Raw genomic sequence first — 18,469 nt, 5'->3', positions numbered from 1 at the left:
GCAGTGCGCGGGGATTCCGAGACTATTGTGGAATTTTATTAGATGATAGAATAGCTCGGACGTTCGTCGTCTGCGTTGCGTTGTTTCATGACTCGTTCCATGGGCTAACCTTATGGGCTAACCTTTTTTGGGTTTACTTGCTAATCAATTCTTCCTAACTAATGCCGTGATCACAAACAACTTTTTCCAAGGGCCACTGCCGCAGCCCTATGAGGTATTTTATACGATCGCGCATCCGGAGGTGGCCTCTGCGGACTTGACGTACCTTGTTGTAGTTGTCGGTATAAATCACAACTACAACGGATACATGGTATGATGACAACCGTAATGCCAAAGATACCCAAAGTACTATACAAGACACAAAGAAAAGTTTAGTAGGCCACTCAGCATAACCCCTGTCCATACCTATAGGAGGACAGTTCTACGCGAGACTACTCGAGACTCGCAAACACTCGATGCATTTAGACTAATAGGAAAGTGAGCATTGGAATTAGCAGTGGGGTAAACTACGCTAATGAGATTGAGATCGGTCGTCTGATTTCGTGTTTCTAATTTTTCTTCTCTTTACTGTCATTGGCGATCTGGATGGAGTTTGGTGCTGCATGACATATTGGAGTATCTAGCTCGCGGCAGGATCTGCTTAGCGCACGGTCTCTGCCTCGGGGGTGCAGAAGCTACCCAAGTGTTTGTTTATGTGCTTGTGCAGATCCTATCGCATCACATCTCAGATCTTATTATGGGTCGCGATATTTACATGTCCCCTTGCCGATCGTCTAGGTGCAATTCACTGAATCGCTGCAGGATATTCTCTCGTTCGTGATGCTATTAAACCACGGAATATTATTAAAAGAAATCAGATTGGTAAGTGATGCTACGGGCTGCTATAATTACGGAACGTACTATGCTAGAAAAGTGCTAGGAGAGTGCCAGGAGAGTGCCAGGGGAGTGCCAGGAGAGTGCCAGGAAAGTGCCAGGAGAGTGCCAGGAGAGTGCCAGGGGAGTGCCAGGAAAGTGCCAGGAGAGTGCCAGGAGAGTGCCAGGAGAGTGCCAGGAGAGTGCCAGGAGAGTGCCAGGAGAGTGCCAGGAAAGTGCCAGGAAAGTGCCAGGAGAGTGCCAGGAGAGTGCCAGGAAAGTGCCAGGAGAGTGCCAGGAGAGTGCCAGGAGAGTGCCAGGAGAGTGCCAGGAGAGTGCCAGGGGAGTGCCAGGAGAGTGCCAGGAGAGTGCCAGGGGAGTGCCAGGAAAGTGCCAGGAGAGTGCCAGGAGAGTGCCAGGAGAGTGCCAGGAGAGTGCCAGGAGAGTGCCAGGGGAGTGCCAGGAGAGTGCCAGGAGAGTGCCAGGAAAGTGCCAGGAAAGTGCCAGGAGAGTGCCAGGGGAGTGAGTTATTCTTATTAAATGTTCAAAACCCGAAAACTAACACCGTTTTTAACAACGAATACTGCCTCAAAAATTGATCCTGACTACAGAGTACAAACTTGGTAGGAGGAAGCTACAAGTCACGTGGACGTTGCTCCCAATGGCTACCCAATCTTTGACTGTCCGGATCACATGACGAGAAAGTGGAGAGTTAGCCTCACGAGTTCTTTCAACAGAATTTGTTCGAATGCCGAATATTACCCTACCAAATTCTCTAATTATTATCATATCCGGTAATCCGGGGCACATTTATTAGCATTTCTGTATACCCCTTGTTCCGCATGAAACTTTGGGCGAGCAACGCTGACTGACATAGCGTCAGTGCCTAACCCCTCACTACCCCTCCATCAATATCATACGCTCATCAAGTCCAGGAATACAACAGACACGGCACGATTCAAAACATTCGACAAAATTCCCATGTCATCAGTCAACCAAATAAAGTACATCAAGGAGTCACTTCCGGCTAAAAAAGCTTTGGAAGAGGAAGCCAAACAATTGGTTCGGTTCGTCGCAGTTGCCATAAACTACCAGGAACTAACATCACTAGGTATCCGAAGCCGTGAGTCTTGAAGATGAGGAGTTCCATCCGGAATCATTTACAACCACCGATGCCTCCGTTCGCGCCGTACTTGTTTACCGAAAAGGTGCCGATGGGGCTGTCAGAGTAACGTCTTCTGGGACACAAGACTTTTGGAACGTGAGAACCGGCCCGGAAGAAGCAGGGTGGGCAATAATCGGAGTCAAAGTTGAACAAACGTGCATGTTCCTTGGAAAGCCGAAAGTGCGGTTGTTCAAGGCTTTGGAATCTTAGCGGTCGCGAAATTAAAGCTGCCTGCGCTTCATCATATACCGCATGAACGTGGTGGCCAGAGGCTGCGAGAATTCAAGTTTTGCACTTGCATGCCCAAACTGCTGAGTTCCGAGATAGATGGACGGTAGAGGATGGCCCGAGAGTGGACAACGCATTCGCAGGGTGTGGTTCGGACCTTCAAGCTCATACAGAAAGTCAATGAGATCTCTGAGTTGAAGGTCGAGAGGAACTGAGTCGCGATCATCCGCAAAAATTGTTGGTGGAAGAGTTGAGGAAACTTCAAGACCAGAGCCTAGAACGATACGTGTATTAGTATTTTGCATTTTCTGTTTATTGAAAGCATACGCGCCTTCCGGTGATGAGATTTGCCGCTCCAGTCCCTGCCCGTGGGATGCTGTATGGCGATTGTACAATTGATCAGCATCAGCATCTGGAAATATTTAGTTAGATACAGTGTTGAACAGAATAAGGTCAATGAAGAAACAGTGACTGACTCTTTTCAACATCGTCTTTCAAAGCGTCATTCACCAGGCTATCCTCTAGAGCCGCAATCTTTTCAGGGAGATTCAGAAAAACATGTTTCCTGGCATTTTTGATCGCGTCCTTTCCCAGTGCGATGGCACAGAGCCTCGCTAGTGGAGCGGCATTCTTGGGTTTTGAATGTCTCTGAACATTTTGCAGGAATTGCTGATATATGTCATTCACGTTGGCTTCTTTCTTTATCAACGCAACGGCTGAGGAGGCACGTTCAACTTCCCAGCCTTGGAGACACCCGCGTTTGTTGACCAACAATGAGACGGTCTGAAGCTTCTCAATAGCACTGTTTTCGTCCAATTTTGGAGGACGAACACGAGGCTTTTTGGTAGTTGTGCGTAGGTTGGCCGACATAAAGTCAGGCGAGGGCAATAGATGAGTGAGTGAGTAGGAAGAGTGAAAGTGTAGGAGGGTGAAAGTGCCAACCAGGAGAGTGCCAGGAGAGTGCCAGGAGAGTGCCAGGAGAGTGCCAGGAGAGTGCCAGGAGAGTGCCAGGAGAGTGCCAGGAGAGTGCCAGGGGAGTGCCAGGGGAGTGCCAGGGGAGTGCCAGGGGAGTGCCAGGAGAGTGCCAGGGGAGTGCCAGGAAAGTGCCAGGAAAGTGCCAGGAGAGTGCCAGGAAAGTGCCAGGAGAGTGCCAGGAGAGTGCCAGGAGAGTGCCAGGAGAGTGCCAGGAGAGTGCCAGGAAAGTGCCAGGGAAGTGCCAAGGTCGCGTGAAGTGGCAGAGCGGTGGCAGAGCGGTGGCAGAGCGGTGGCAGAGCGGTGGCAGAGCGGTTGTCAGAGCGGTGACAGAGTGATGGCAGAACGGTGGCAGAGAGATAGCAGAGAGTTGGGCGCTCGGATAATTCGTCAGACAGCTACAGAATACGTGCCAGTGCATAATTACGGTCCAACCACCTGCATCCTTCCGGGCGAATTGCACTCCATCAATCCGTAATTAAACAAACCAGATTTCCGTAAGCCCCTGTATTAGCTGCACGAACAACAATTTCCTAAGACCGCGCTAAGAGGCCAGATCAACACGTCTTTCACTTCTTGCATTCAGGTCACTTTCTGATACAGCATATTGGCATTGCCTGATAGGTGTTAGTATAATTAGAGCCCCAGAGCGAAGAATGTAGTCTTTCATGAGGAGAACCGTGCCCATTTGGAAGATATTTAAACCAGTGTACTTCCTCAGAAGATCGTCGATAACAGCGCCAAAGACATTTCACCGACAGCATACAGGAATTTACCTTTCAGAACACGTAAGTCTTCGGTCCATTTTGTTACGCAAATATTCGATAGCTAAGAGCAAACATGAATAGCTCGTCGCCTTACCCCTCAAGTAAGCCACTCAAATGAAAACGTCCTCCAGACCAGTAATAACAATCATTCAGGATGTGCACCTTCAATTCACTGCAAGTCACAGAGACTGATCCTGAGACCGGAAAGACACGGTACACTACCAAGCAAGGTGAAAGAAAAGTTGATTGTAAAAAATCAAACTGCCCAACGTCTGATTTCTACAAAAAGTGGTAGGTAATCACCACGTGAATTTTATCACTGTGCACTAAGTACCGTCGCTAGATGCCACTGCCACGCTGGGGTGAGTCGTGACGGATTTGAGATGATGATGGTTAAGGTTTAGCATGTTCAACACATGTCTGAATAAGAGCACTGGGATATCGTTACTGGCCAGAGTACCTATGGCTGCCTCACGGATTTTAAATGGGCAATACTTAAGCATTCAACAACAATACCTTACAGTACTTCATTGCTTCACAAGTACTTCGTTATGACAAAATCGTAGCCTCAAATGACGTCCTTTGTCTGGCATGCTTAAAATCTCTTGTTATTTGAACGAAATGTGGTCCGAAATTTGAAAGACTTCCCTTGCTGGGGATAAGTATCTGAAGGAAGTAATCTAAGGAAATCTCTGTAGGCAAATGTAGGGGCTCCAGCACTAAATTCGCGTTGAACGCAATGCACCCTCACTAACAAAGCAAATGATGAACCTCAAGACCCTCCGGAGAACGTCAGTCATTCATCAAGAAAACTCTGATGCGTTCCCTCGGACACAAGTTCCAAGTTCTTTGTGGAGCATATCAAGTCCGTAGTCGTCATTTTTAAATTCCGCGGTGCAAACACCGTCAGGCAATAGACGCCGCTTGTCCGGGAGAGGGCAGCCCCTGATAGCACAAGAATCGAAGTCGATGATAACTGGTACATCATCGTCTCTAGTTTTAAACATGACGTTGTCGAGGCGCATATCATTGTGGACGATATCGAGACTGTGGAGGTGGTCCAGACCTGCCGAAATTTGTAGAAGGCAATCTTCGTTGTTGACGGAACGACCGTCTAGAAGACGATCCTCTAGGGTCTCCTCGTATTTTTCGAAACAGAGCCCGGTAATGCGATCATTTTCCACAACACAGCCGAGGTATTGAGCAACATTTTTGTGAGGACGCTTGACGACCAACTCGCAGATTCGCGCTTCTTGGAGTAGCCACAGGCTGAGACATGCCGAACCCTTGTAGCCGGTGAGTCGAGGACGCTTGATGTAGACACCCGGTCTCTCGGGATCCGCACATATGGTCAGGTCGTATTCCATCTTCGGCCAAATGTGCTCAAGTGGGATTTTTCTGAGGCTGGGGTGGCTGCATATTTTGGAAATATCCTCATCCCGTATGGGACGCTTAGGCACCTGGGCTGAGTAATAGTCGTTGCCATCGTGGAGGATAACATGGGTGAAGAGAAACTTCGGTTCGCCCTCGAGGTCAAACCGCGGTTGCATGGAATGAAGCTTCATGGTTGAATTTTCAGGCTGTTGGGTCATAATGTATGGAGAACGGCGTCTTCAGACTGGTTTTCTTCGGGTACTTATGTGAAGGACATGCACAGACCCCCTTGGGCCCCCCTTGCAGCTAAAGGAATATGGTCCAATAGAGTGATCCAGGAGAACACCACTATCTGAAAGGGGTTTAGCTCGCAGAACTTGCGATTTTCAGGACTCAGTTGGCACAGGTAAACTCACAGGACTCGCAGGAATGAATGATGTATGAGTAGTGTCAGAAATGGCGTACCATAGATAGAATGGTGTCCGCTTCAGGTTCTTTTCTCTGTTATGGGAGCCGTAAAGCCAACACATACCGCCAATCTGTCGAGATGGGTCGTAACACAGGGTATCTTAGCCACCGTTGAGGAGGCTTTTCAACCAGCCCCATGATATATGATCTTTTCTTCTATCAACCAACCTTCTCATTTCAGATCGGCTGCGCTCGACCTTGCATTATTGCCTATCTGTCCTAGATGATTTATAGCCTATAATGTGTCATTTTACTCAAACAGCATTAAAATTTTATTGATCGTTGATAATACGACCAAGGACGAAGCGAACGTGCGTATAATTCCATTGCAGTGTCCAGAGGAAGCGAAAGAGAGCATATAGGAAAAATAGAGATGAATTTTGAGGCCATGACCAGGGCACTATCCGCTCCAGCCTCTCAAGATTAATATCAAGTCTTGTTGACAATACCCTGACAAAAATGCTCTTCCATTACCTGCTCCGGAGTGGTGACCTTAGGCCGGTTCCCCATGTTGTTCTGGAACACCTTGTGGGACTCATTAACCATCGGGGCCCATGTTTGTCCTGGAGGAGGGTTGTCGGGGAAATGATTGACTGGAGGGACGATCCATGAAGTGACAATCTTGGCTCCACTGCTCACTTGAGACTGCGGTAACACAATTGTGCCAACGCCGTCGAAATCGACCTCCGTCAGGGGTTCTAGGTCATTATCACTGAAGTCCCCATGCTCTAGAGCAATATGGTCGCTCAACCCATGGATCCCAAGGTAGAGGGAGAATTCCTTGGTGAGATCGTCAACCAAGGCCTTGACATTTGAGGGCAAAGGCGACGCCCCTTCGGCAAACTCATGAGCAACAGCCTGACCTTCAACAAACTTGAAGACCGTAGCATGCAGGTTACCGAAATCAAGATCCTGGACCCTGATGGCTCGGTTCCACTTGCCGTCCATTATACCGAGACTTTGCTCCATTTTAACAGTCCCCTCCGGAATGATATCGTGGCGATGGATTTGGTGCACGCGGAAGGTCTCTTCCAGGCCGAGGCGCTTGCTCGATGATTGTGGAGCAACGTGAACAAATCATCTGTGGCACGCTGGGACTATTGTTGGAGCCATGTTTGCTGCAAACCAATCGAAGAACCCTTTCGCCTGGATCACGGATAAATTTAGGTTTTCTGCCTTTCCTTTCCGTCTTACAGACATATGATAAGCAAGGGCACTTCAACAGGTCCCGGCGCAGTTCGCTCTTGTTCATATTTCCAGCCAATTCTATCCGCCTTGTCTTTTTGGATTCGTTCGCCTAGGTTTATTGGCCCCATTCTTGCATATAGTGCCATATTGTATCAGTCTGCCAGAAGTACGGCAGCCCAGGATACCCTCGAAAGGTATGGTGTTCGCGGGAAAGAATAGGACCTTAAGGTACAGACCTGTCGATGTGCTTTAAAGTTGTCCTCGGGCATTGGGACTCTCTGTACTCTGAACAATGTCTTCCTAAGCCGAAATTACGAACATTCGGTCAGATCCAGGTCGATTACCCCAAAGGTGATTTTTACGACATTTGGTCGAGCAATTACAGTCGACATGAGAATCATATGGGTCAGTGTGTAGGAGGAAGTGGCATGGACGATCTATCTCTCTTGAATTGATACCCTTATTGTCCATTCTTTGCGGAAACCACAGCAGGGAATCGACTTTCGGGAAATTGAATACCTCTTTGCAGAAGACTTCTGTCAGCCCATCAACGAAATGGATACTCAAGATGATCATTACTTTGCCCAAAGCAAAACATCTTCAAGTGAGCTTCATCTCGTTTTCATTCTGCGATTGGAACAGAAAATTAACTTCTTATCTCTTATACCAGGATTCCAGTCAATGCGGCGCACCTCATCAAACGGAATCGTTGACAGCAGACTTATCCGCGGGCGAGAAGATCAACAAGAACGTACCAGTACAGCCTGAATACATTACACACGAAGCCCAGGACTCAACTTCTTTCCCGTCTGCACTCGAAGAAGTTCATACCACCCTTGCTGAATACAATGCGAAGGAAGTGCCGACTTTGGCCCATAATACTCAAATCTCAACCGGATACGGCACAGCAGGAGCTACCCAATGCTCCTCACTGTCATCGTTACCCAATAGTCACTCAGGATACTCCACTGACCTGGTTATGGTTGGAAACCCATATGAACAAGCTCCTGCTTTCCAATGAATCTGAAGTCTAGTCGGATTGACTATTAGGGACTCGTACATACCGACGTTATTTAACCACGGTCAATAGAGTATACCTTCAGCCAATGCATACTCCTTGTCATTCCAGACTGTCAAGTGCAACATTTCACCACATATCTAGCTTTCATCTCAACTTTGTAGTCGAAAGATGGTAGTTTATCTGAGCTTGATCCATGGCCAGATGTCGTGAGTACATCAGGCCCAAGACATGGCAGGTTCCATTCAATACATGATACTAATGCTCTCGCTGCTGGCGAAAGAGCCATTGCTATTACACTAGGCATGAGATTTCATGCAAGCTGAATTGCAGGCGACCCTGGGGGTGACTTTTCCCCCTAATCAGCTTTTGCTACACAAATCAACAATGATGCCCAAACTCAATTTTAATAACAAGACGCTCCATTCCTAGCAGAGACCACCTATGCAAGTGCGATCCGCGACAAAGTGCTCCTGATCGAATCATGAAGCTGTGAGTTGGTGGATTGGGAGTCGACTATGTTTTTCCTTTGCCCTGCAAGCCATTGGCAATCTGTGTTGTCTGCAATCGACAGCCCGATATAGGAACGCACGATTTCTATCTTCCTCAAACCAATCGCCTTTGCGATTCGTAGACCTTCGTCATAATTGTAACTAGTCTTCCCTAGGACACCACATTGGTGGCTTTGTTCTCGCCGTTTTCTCATCTTGAGATGACGTTGCCTTTCAAGAAATCCCTTCCCGATTGCATGAACTGTTTCAATGGCGGGCCAGAGGTCGTGTTTATCTTGTAGATACAAATGATCCACAAGTAAATGAAATAGGCCAACACTGTCAGCTGCCTGACGTTTTGCAGTAACTTCGAGGGCAATAAGTTGAGTCTCCACGCTGCTATGTCGACTCAGCCAGTCCGCAGAAACCGCTTGGCCTGTCTCAATTGCATGTACCAGAGCTGGTTTTCCAGTCGCTGGTTGGATGTCAGGAGATACTCTTGCGTTGTCGAAAAGCCACTGAAACAGACCCAGTGAATCCTTCTGGTCGACTGCGGCATGCCAGACTGAGTGGCCACCAGGGCCAGATGCTTCATCGATATTGATTCCTTTTTTTAGAAGATCATGGGCGAGGTGGGGTGTTATCCACCGCGATATTGTGTAACGCTCTGCTGCCTTCAGTTCGGCTGCTACTGATGCAGGTCGCACTGAGCGAAGTTTTTCCCAGACTAACTGGAAATAATCAGGAAAGGCGGTCACAAACCGGACATAAGATGGTCCTCTTTCGTCCCCAGTGAACCAAACAGGGTCCAGAAGATGTTCAGGAGCTATCTTCTGTAGAATACACTGGGCGATGTCCCAGACACCTTCTTTGCACGCGAGAAAAAAAGACATTCCCCAGCACAGTTGTAGCCTCAGCCTGGGTGACTGCTTCAAATAAGCACCATCGCTGGGTGGAAAGCACATCTGCAATCTAATTACACCAATTGCCATGTAATCTGATATCGTTCTAATTAGGCAAGAAAAACGAGTTCCCTTTTTTTAAGGTCTAAGGGTAGTAGAAGCTAGAGTTAGAGGCAAAGATTGAGAGGGCAAACTGGGGATTTTAATTGTGTTGGTTTAAAGGTGTTGTTTAAAACTATTAACTCCGTTTAATAGCGGAACCGGCATTTTGTTATCCGCATTGGTCACAATGGAATGGGATTCGAGGTTTTGGTTCAGATCGTTCCGAGAAAAGCTGTCTGGTCGGGCTCCAATTGCAGATTTAGACGGAGCGTAAAGAAAAATCCAACTTTTGATTTCTGCTGAAAATTAATTGGACTTGTTCGTATTTTAGGCTTGCAAATTTCTAATTCTGCGTCCTTAGAGAGGAAATCTTCCCCCTAAGATCGGAAGATTTTTGCCTCGCCTAAATCAAGGTGATGTGACGCTGAAACTAGATTGCATGGCCTAGGGACCCAAGAAATCAGCCGGTGAATTGCCAGTCATTAATTATGCTAACCCATGACTTCAACTCACCAACGGGGTTTCAAAAGTAGGGTGAGCACATTTTGAGCAACGTTTTGAGCCACGTTTTGAGCAACAAAGGAAGATGCTTTTTGTGCCGTGAATTTATGCCCACTTCATTCACCAGTGTCATTTACGTATATTATTTCCGCAGTATGAATTCGACTAGTCCTAGATTAGAGCAAAATCATCCAGTCTAATTGTTGCTCATGTTACAAGCCCAAACCACGGTTCAAAAAAATACCTATGTCTAACAACCATCTTCTTTGCTGAAAAGAAAACTGGAGCATATTTTCCGGCCCCCCATGTTTTGGCCAGAGGATAGTAGAGTTTATTATCCGGGAGTGAAGTCGCAAGAGTATGGAGGTTTAACTGATTTCGAAAAATACTGTAGCTGGTTTACCCAGCTAGACTAATATACAAATCCGTCGGCGGTAGATTAAGCATTCCGGTTCGCTTGAATTGACCGCCGCTTAGCGCTTTACCCAAATCGTAATGGATCACGCCTCCAGACGTTTTTGTCGGCTGGCTCACTACAATGTCCCCGAGTCGAATATTTGCACGGCTGCTTGGTACTCCACCGCCGATACTAACCCTAAATCTGTAGCGGATGGCATGAAAACTAAACAGCAACTGGAATGAATCCGAAATACACCAACAAACTTCAGCTTACGGCTGTATAAGTTTGGGAAAGCAGTGATAGAAATACATTGCATCGATAGATACAGCAAGGTTACATACAAATTCCGGTATTCAAAGATAGATGATGTGACTTGTAAAAATTCGATCCACCTTTCTTGGGACCAGAGGACGTTTCAGGATTTTAGCTGGTTACTCATGCATATACTGCATCAGCTGCATCTATAAGGATCCTTGCAATATCAACATCCTTCCACGACGCCGCAACAACATCAAATAACCATGGTTTTGCTTGCTTCATAGCTTCTAGACAAAACATGTCCTCCTCCGATATATCTGACGTAGGGTCAAAGGAAGTAAAGACTTTCCATCGCCGCAGAAACAAGAAACGTCGAAATTTAGTCACAGTCCTGCCCTTACTAACAATCTTGTTCTTGGTGAACGATCCTTCTAAAGCAACTTCAGGTGAGGAAGCTCTCCGCACGTGCACTTTAATATCTTTGTTTCTTTTTAGTTCTTGGAAGAGTCTCTGTGGATTGTTTTTCTCTGCTACAACAAAGAACAGATAAGGTCGTTGCCATACGTCGTAAAAGCTACCTCCTTCTCTTCTCGTGCGTTCGCGTAAGTAGGGTTGGCTGTCATATGTAAAGATTTGTTGTTCATGTAGCTTTAACAAAGAAGGGACTAGGCTATGCGTCTCCGCCTCTATGGGACCGAAATGATAAGGAGACGACCTGATTTCACCTCGTAGATACTTCTTATTACTCTCAAGTAGATCAGTAAAATTACCAGAGTTGTTCCACTCGGCCATGATGGAAATTGTGTTCAGTATCGGCAAATATGGAAGGAGCTGGGTATTTGTAATACGGGGCCGCTCGATATCAGTTTCAATATATCCTTCTGAACACTCAAAAAAAGGGATTGAGAAGTATGTAAAAAGATACTCTAGAAAAAAGGGGTGGGTTTAATCTCCACAAACGGGCGTTGGAGTGAGGAGAATGGAGAAAGCAACTTCTGAACCACTGTGGGAGGCTAGTCCGCATATTTCCTCATCTGAAAATCTTGTCATATCTAAATTAATGACCAGATCACAGATGATACGACCGAAAGGTTGATATCTTATGCAGGTAAATATCTCATATTTGAGGGTTCTATTTTGATGGATTAGCTGAATTCAGATTAGATTAAACCAATTCGGGAGGACAAACCGAAGTTTGAACACTAATTTTGATGAACCGGGCGGGGTGCCATTTGATCACAATCAACCGGCTGATTAATTGAGAGTAAATTAATCGAGGTAAAAACCGCTATGTATACGCTTTTGGCATTTCTATGACAGCCTTCGCAACAAAAGTCCTCCAGGAGCTTTTAGTATGTATAAGTAATTGATAATCAGTTAGATACAGTAGCGTTCTCGGGTGCCACAAATTCGTCAACAGCTTTATTGGACGCGCATTCAAGACACCATGGTCCCCTACAATTGGAATTTAAGTTATATCAACAAAGATTTTTGAGAAGAATTGGAACGCAGCATCTAGGGAATGGTTTTATTGGGGTTGCCTCACAATGTAGCCTCACGTGATATCTACACCGACATTACGGAGGGCCTCTTCCTCCTACAACTGCCTCACGAGAGTCAGTTGCTTGCCTCTGCAGGTAGCTCGTCATCTCTCACACAGTCAAGTCTTGATTTTGTTTCACGTCCTTCCCTACAGCAATAGCACCGATAAGCCTTGACTATATCGCTCTCCACCATGACCTTCAGCCAGTCCAGCAGTGTCACTCCTGCCCCGCTAGACTCCGCTTGGCCGCCGGCCCACATTTGGGAAACCATGGGTGCGGCAGACCGTGCGAGTTGGTTAGGGCAAATATAGAGAGACAGGGCTAGACGCCTTGAATTGGATGTAGCGGAGACCGATCTCCGCCGCAGAAGGCCTCGAGTGGACCTGCAAGATGACGATAATCTCGAAGAAAATCGTGAGCCACCCCCTGAGGTCAAACCACTCATCGACATATTTCCGGGTGTCTCCGCCGCCCTTCTTACTCGCGTCTTCGAGAGGAAGTTGAAGGCGACTGAACTTATACGCTTCAAAGAGAAGTCAGTCACCGAGCTAGATCAGGAGGACAGAGTCTTCAAGATGACTGAGTCGGGAGGCACAGTGGGCTTCAGAAAGGCAGCAGCATCGCTTAAGGATTGGGGCCCTAACCCTCAAATATGGACGACCTGCTTTCTTGCCTATCTGGCCGTTGTGGGATATCTCTTCGGCGAGAAACATCCTAAGGCAGTTCCTAACCTACTCATGTTTATGAGGCAGATCCTGGACTTTGCTCAGACTTATCAGTGGTCGGAAGCAGTGCTCCCACTTGCCCTTAATTTCCACCAATACATACTGGATAAAGGAGAGCTATCGACGGACAACTACCTAGTCACAGGCCCATTCCGCGAGAAATACCTCCGCCACAATCTCACTCTACCTGCGAAGTCACCAAAAAACCCTCCAACACGGCCTCGTCAAGCCAGGAATACCAGATCTTCGAACAATGAGACTGAGGTCTGCGATAAGTTCAATACGACAGGGTGCTCCTGGGAAGGCTGCAAGAGACGTCATGAATGCACGGCATGTGGCCTAAGCGAGCATGGCGCCTCCTCCTGCCGCAAGAAGAAGTAGCAAGTGGCAGCCCTTGAGAACCATAGTGTCGTTCTCAATCCCTTATCTTTAAGCCTCATACCGCAGGGGCAACCAGCTAGACCAAACACCGCTGTTCAATACCCCGTTTTCAACCCAGAGATGCTAAGATTACAGTCCTCTCCGTCACCACTGTATGCGGAAGGCTGGACCAATCTTCTACGCTTCTATCCAGGCGACCTCGGGTCTACCATTGCTGGCATTCTGACCTACGGTATCCAGGTCGGCTATAGGGGCAAGAAACAGTCTCGCTATTCCTCTAACGAACCTGGCATAATCACGGCCAAGCTAGCAGAGGACCTCTACCTCGGTCGTGTTAGACTAGCCTCTAGGCCCTCCTTCGTTTCACCGCTTGGGTTAGTCCCTAAGCACGATGGGGGATGGCGCCGCATTCATGATCTCTCTTGGCCCCCTGGACAAGGCCTTAACCAGGGCATACCGGACTCCTGGTCTGCCATTGAATACACGACAATCGATAATATCTACGAGCAAGTCATACAAGCTGGCCCAGGCTGCGTAATCATCAAGAGGGATATCAAGGACGCCTTCCGAATAGTCCCTGTTGCCGAGGACAACCAGCATCTCCTTGCCTTCCAGTGGAACGATTCCATTTACGTCGAATGCTGTCTCCCCTTTGGCCTCGCAACGGCCCCATTTCTCTTTAACCTCTTTGCCGAGGCACTCCATTGGATACTTCAATGCCTCCTCCCTGCATTCTATATCAATCATTACCTAGACGACTTCATCGCTATTGCTCGGTCTCCTTCGGCGTCCGACCCTACGGGTCCCTTCGATAAGGTTTACAATAGGGTCACCGACTACCTCTGTATCCCGCGCAATACAAAAAAGGACCAGCAAGGGACCTGCGTCACAGTCCTTGGTATCCAGATAGACTCTATTGCGATGGAAGCTCGTCTGCCACCAGAAAAGTTGTGCCGCGCCACATTGGACGCCGCAGCCGCCCTGAACGTAGCGAGTCTCTCCCTTAAGCAAACAGAGCGCCTCACAGGCTTATTAGCCTTTTGTTCACGAGTTGTTCGGCTAGGAAGAACAAGGCTACAGTCCTTATACACCTTTCAAGCCACCTTCCCACATAGGATTAGCGCGCGCCGCCGTATCCCTTACGAGGTACGTGACGATTTGGAATGGTGGAGGAACTCCTTGTCTCTCTTCAACGGCGTACTCCTAATAGACCCCTGCCGCCGCTCCATCACGCACCTTTACACAGATGCCTCAAATACAGGCCAGGGGCTCTTCTTCTTTTCATCGAAGTCTACATTAGACTGCTGGCTGGCCCATTGTCACCAGCTTCATCCAAGCAATGCTGCCACATTGGCCCTTGCTCAAGACGCACATGCGCACATCAATACCAACGAAGTAGACGCTATTCTACAGGGCTTCCTACTCTTCAGCCACCATTGGCTCCATCACACTCTCGTTATCCACACGGATAGCTCTACAGCCCACACGGGACTAAAGAAAGGCTTCCTTCATGGTCCGCCTAATGCACCTCTAAAGAGCCTACTTATCCTAGCGGCGGCGAGAGACATCCACATCGTGCCACACTGGCTCCCTTCCGGGGAAAATAAACTAGCAGATGCGCTCTCACGTAACAATCTTGAAGACATTGCTAACATTTGTCCCCATTGGCAGGACCTCTCGGTATTGAACCGCCCGCGTGGTTCTCTTCACGAGCTCCTCAGCTCAATACAGGCCACCTAAAACTGCTCTGGAACGGACTCAGCGCCAACACACGATCTGTTTACCTCTCCGTTCAGCGCAATTACGAAAAGCACTGCGCGCTACAAAATATACCCGCATGGCCAGTTTCAAGACATTCTTTGACTTCATGGTTAAGCGCACGACTCCTTGGTAACGCCAGCCAAAAGGCCGTCAAGCCTGACACCGCACTCGCCGACCTAGCCGCTCTCCGAGCCTATCATATCGATAACTTTCTTGACGATAAACTCTTCGACAACAAGCATTTTCGACGTCTCATAGACGGCGCGAGAAGACTCAACCATACTACAAAAGTACGGGTCAGAAAACCGATTTCGCGTGACACTATTACGAAACTATCCGCGGGCCTCGCCACACTCCCGTTACGGCCCTTGGAGATGTCTGCAAACCTTCTAGACGACTTGAACTTCGCAACCGCGTGCCGCGTAGCATTTGCGGGGTTCCTCCGCCTCGGAGAATTCACCTACAAGACTGAAGACCTCAGCACACGTTCTATCTTCTCAGCCACAAAGTTAACGCGCTCCGACGTCAGATTCTCGTCCTCGTTAGACCACGCACAACTCACACTCAAGCGAAGTAAGACGGACCGCCGCCACGAAGGAGTACAAATTATTCTTGCAAGAACGGGAGACGGTGCATGCCCTGTTGATGCGCTTCAGAAGCTGCTACTTCTCGACCCCAGAGGGCCCGACGCTCCATTGTTTTCCTTCCACAGAAGACCATTCAGTCGCAACAACTTCCTCTCAACCTTGTCCACTAAGCTAAGAGCGCTCGGGATACGGACAGACGGCTACTCGGGTCACAGCTTTCGGAAGGGCGCGGCTCAGCATGCGCATGATAGTGGGATACTCGACGACCAGATCCAGATGCTAGGGAGATGGACCTCGGAGGGGTTCAGGGTGTATTTCACGACGAACGCGTCAGTCCTGTACAAGCTTAATCACCAGTTCCAGATAGGCTCGCCGGCCCCGCTGTCTCTGCTGATTCCACCACCGTCCCCTCCACCATCCTAGTTTGGCCCGGGTCATTTGGGCCCTATCTGACGCTACGGTCTACGACCGCAGCGACAGGTGACCCGTTATGGCCAAACTACACTTTTCTTGCTCCTCTTGACTGCGTGAGGTCACCAATAAAAAATATATTTAATCAAAAACAATGCTAGTCCCCGCACGTAAATAATGAAGATAATTTGCCATTACTTTTCAATTTAGCATCACCATAGCGTTTTCGCGTGAAACTGAACATCAAATGCTTGATCATCCATCAAATTTTTCAAAAAGAGCTACTTTGTCTTGTAGCGATCCGTCGAAGGGTTTCGCAATTTCGCAATTCTCACAATGTCGGTGCCAGCAACACAGAAGCACATGCATGTTGGCATGTTCCGAACGCCGAGTTGCACGCAATTATAGAAGCAGGTGCGGATGCTCCCATCGTAGCACCCCATGTGAAGCCTGCAGCAGAATAACAGGCCATTACTAGGCCTGCACAACCAGCCTGACATGCTCCATAAGCGGCAGGACCGGCGGATACGTCGGAGGCGAGGAGCAAAGGGAACCAAAATTGTGCACAATGAAATCTCATCGTGATATCTGGTGAGGTTGGAGATTTATTGAGGTCTGGTTATAACTGAGAAAAATGGATAGTTAATGTTGAATATACGTGACGCGTAGACCGTGTGAACTTTTGACCGCAAGGTGGCCATTGAGAAACAGGGGATGCTATTGTTGGTCGAAGTGGCCTGTCAATGAATTGTTTCCAAATGCTGCAAGGCCTAGGGTGAATAACCCAAATACTGCAAATTAATGCTTCTAATTGTTTACCTGTTTACCTGTTTGCTCATTTCATATTTCACACCAGACCTATAATAAATGGACCTATCCTAAATGAGGACCTAGAATATTGGAATCGTTCAGAGTCAATTCACTCCAAATTGCACACACTTTTGCATACCCCTAACGGTCAAACCGATAAAAGCCGAAGAAATAGATCTTCAGGTTGATCGTTGGCAGTAAATTATGTTAAATTAACCATCTCGACTTTCTACTCACAATCTTAGCTTTGAGTTTGCTGGATTAAGTACCTTTTGAGTACGACTTTGTTTAAAATTGGTGGGCCCCCTTTGTGATGACAAACTTTTGCTCCCTATTTTAAAACAATTTTTATTTTGTAATTTTTTGCTTGATCGATCACAAGCATTACCCAGAATAATGATTTAATCGAAATCTATAGATACCTGTTCGGTCTCAGCTGCTTCATCTGTGATTGAAAGACTAGATTAGTTGACTTAAGTCGCGGAAGACAAAAGAGTCAAAAAACAGATTCGGGGTTCATCTCACCTTGTATGCAGGTTAGAAGGTTATCCAATCCCTCCGCTAGCTCGCTGATATATTCAGCTTCAGTAGTCTCAATGTCTTCCCAGTAGAGAAATGCCTCCTTCTTCTGACCAATCCACCAATCATCCAGTTTAAGAGGCCATTTAACGGGCAATTTCCCTTCAGATGCTTCTTTGTCCCACGACTCAATATCGCTTTCCGCCTTCATCAAGAACCGTGATTACCAGATCGCGGAAATCAGAGTACTGTATGAAGCGCCCTGATCCAACTGTTGTTGGATGTCCACGTTGGTCGAAATAACCCTTTTCGTAAGTCTGTGGTTGAGGTTCATACAGCCCATTGATTCGAGTGGAAACCTCAGTGTACACCGCGTGTGACGTGTTTGAACATCGAAAATGCCATACGCCATAATCGATGATCAGAAGCTTGTGAAATTTAGCAGCCAAGTTGACAGCTGTGATTTCATCGTCCAATATATTTGATTCAAGCATCGCCAATAGTGTGTGAGGACTTATTGGTGGGAAAGTGGGCATAATCCCAGCTTCCTGAGACGCTTCAATGACAAGCTCTCGGACCTCAGGGCTGAAAAATTGGGGGAACAAGATGAGCGCGGACGTAATGTTAGTGCGCTTATTCGTCGATGAGAGATGTTTTACTCGTTCAACAGCTTCCAGAAATCCGAACTTTATCTGATCTGAAGAGAGTTCCTCATCCGCATTAGGGCATTTTGAACCAAAGAAAGCATCTCGTAGACTATACACATTGCTCAAGAGGCTAAAGTGACGTTGAGGTTTGGCATGGCGTTCTTGATAATAGTTCCGGCGCAGCAGACCCGTGACCTGGGAATAATTTGGAAGATTTGCGATAGAACCACGGGAATAAACACCAGCTAAGGGAATCCGCTGATCAATGGTAGGGACACAGGCAGCGGTCCTGGATTCTTATTGGATTAGTGGATCAATCACTAGAAAGATAATGCGACTGGAAGACCTCTCACACTGTATCAAGAGATAGGTTTATCGCGATTGGCTGCGGGTCTGTT

General features: G+C 47.6%; 10 protein-coding genes across 10 annotated transcripts; 5 read left to right on the top strand and 5 right to left on the bottom strand.

Moving 5' to 3' along the window:
* Nucleotides 1–1,833: 1,833 nt before the first annotated feature.
* On the top strand, nucleotides 1,834–2,227 carry N7496_006078 (uncharacterized protein; the record flags this gene model as incomplete). The annotated part of the gene is made up of 2 exons (XM_056699007.1): nucleotides 1,834–1,914; nucleotides 1,964–2,227. The coding sequence occupies 2 exons, from the start codon at nucleotides 1,834–1,836 to the stop codon at nucleotides 2,225–2,227; spliced, it is 345 nt and encodes a 114-aa protein (XP_056554420.1).
* An 11-nt stretch (nucleotides 2,228–2,238) lies between these two features.
* N7496_006077 (uncharacterized protein) lies at nucleotides 2,239–3,115 on the bottom strand (the record flags this gene model as incomplete). The annotated part of the gene is made up of 2 exons (XM_056699006.1): nucleotides 2,239–2,657; nucleotides 2,722–3,115. 2 exons carry the CDS (start codon nucleotides 3,113–3,115, stop codon nucleotides 2,239–2,241), a joined length of 813 nt encoding a protein of 270 aa, XP_056554419.1.
* A 4-nt stretch (nucleotides 3,116–3,119) lies between these two features.
* N7496_006076 (uncharacterized protein) lies at nucleotides 3,120–3,638 on the bottom strand (the record flags this gene model as incomplete). The annotated part of the gene is made up of 1 exon (XM_056699005.1): nucleotides 3,120–3,638. The coding sequence occupies one exon, from the start codon at nucleotides 3,636–3,638 to the stop codon at nucleotides 3,120–3,122; it is 519 nt and encodes a 172-aa protein (XP_056554418.1).
* A 1,149-nt stretch (nucleotides 3,639–4,787) lies between these two features.
* Nucleotides 4,788–5,549, bottom strand: N7496_006075 (uncharacterized protein; the record flags this gene model as incomplete). The annotated part of the gene is made up of 1 exon (XM_056699004.1): nucleotides 4,788–5,549. One exon carries the CDS (start codon nucleotides 5,547–5,549, stop codon nucleotides 4,788–4,790), a length of 762 nt encoding a protein of 253 aa, XP_056554417.1.
* Nucleotides 5,550–6,255: 706 nt separating this feature from the next.
* N7496_006074 (uncharacterized protein) lies at nucleotides 6,256–6,795 on the bottom strand (the record flags this gene model as incomplete). Its single annotated transcript, XM_056699003.1, has 1 exon — nucleotides 6,256–6,795. The coding sequence occupies one exon, from the start codon at nucleotides 6,793–6,795 to the stop codon at nucleotides 6,256–6,258; it is 540 nt and encodes a 179-aa protein (XP_056554416.1).
* Nucleotides 6,796–7,582: 787 nt separating this feature from the next.
* Nucleotides 7,583–8,035, top strand: N7496_006073 (uncharacterized protein; the record flags this gene model as incomplete). The annotated part of the gene is made up of 2 exons (XM_056699002.1): nucleotides 7,583–7,618; nucleotides 7,685–8,035. 2 exons carry the CDS (start codon nucleotides 7,583–7,585, stop codon nucleotides 8,033–8,035), a joined length of 387 nt encoding a protein of 128 aa, XP_056554415.1.
* A 4,386-nt stretch (nucleotides 8,036–12,421) lies between these two features.
* Nucleotides 12,422–13,336, top strand: N7496_006072 (uncharacterized protein; the record flags this gene model as incomplete). Its single annotated transcript, XM_056699001.1, has 2 exons — nucleotides 12,422–12,515; nucleotides 12,576–13,336. 2 exons carry the CDS (start codon nucleotides 12,422–12,424, stop codon nucleotides 13,334–13,336), a joined length of 855 nt encoding a protein of 284 aa, XP_056554414.1.
* A 120-nt stretch (nucleotides 13,337–13,456) lies between these two features.
* On the top strand, nucleotides 13,457–15,076 carry N7496_006071 (uncharacterized protein; the record flags this gene model as incomplete). The annotated part of the gene is made up of 1 exon (XM_056699000.1): nucleotides 13,457–15,076. The coding sequence occupies one exon, from the start codon at nucleotides 13,457–13,459 to the stop codon at nucleotides 15,074–15,076; it is 1,620 nt and encodes a 539-aa protein (XP_056554413.1).
* Nucleotides 15,077–15,471: 395 nt separating this feature from the next.
* On the top strand, nucleotides 15,472–16,107 carry N7496_006070 (uncharacterized protein; the record flags this gene model as incomplete). Its single annotated transcript, XM_056698999.1, has 1 exon — nucleotides 15,472–16,107. The coding sequence occupies one exon, from the start codon at nucleotides 15,472–15,474 to the stop codon at nucleotides 16,105–16,107; it is 636 nt and encodes a 211-aa protein (XP_056554412.1).
* A 1,199-nt stretch (nucleotides 16,108–17,306) lies between these two features.
* Nucleotides 17,307–17,635, bottom strand: N7496_006069 (uncharacterized protein; the record flags this gene model as incomplete). Its single annotated transcript, XM_056698998.1, has 2 exons — nucleotides 17,307–17,350; nucleotides 17,431–17,635. The coding sequence occupies 2 exons, from the start codon at nucleotides 17,633–17,635 to the stop codon at nucleotides 17,307–17,309; spliced, it is 249 nt and encodes an 82-aa protein (XP_056554411.1).
* Between the last annotated feature and the right edge of the window lie 834 nt (nucleotides 17,636–18,469).

Source organism: Penicillium cataractarum (genome assembly GCF_028827025.1).
Source record: "Penicillium cataractarum strain IBT 29864 chromosome Unknown utg000005l, whole genome shotgun sequence".
NCBI lineage: Eukaryota > Fungi > Ascomycota > Eurotiomycetes > Eurotiales > Aspergillaceae > Penicillium > Penicillium cataractarum.
The sequence above is the reverse complement of the archived record's forward strand: the minus strand, read 5'-3'. Positions and strand labels throughout refer to the sequence as shown.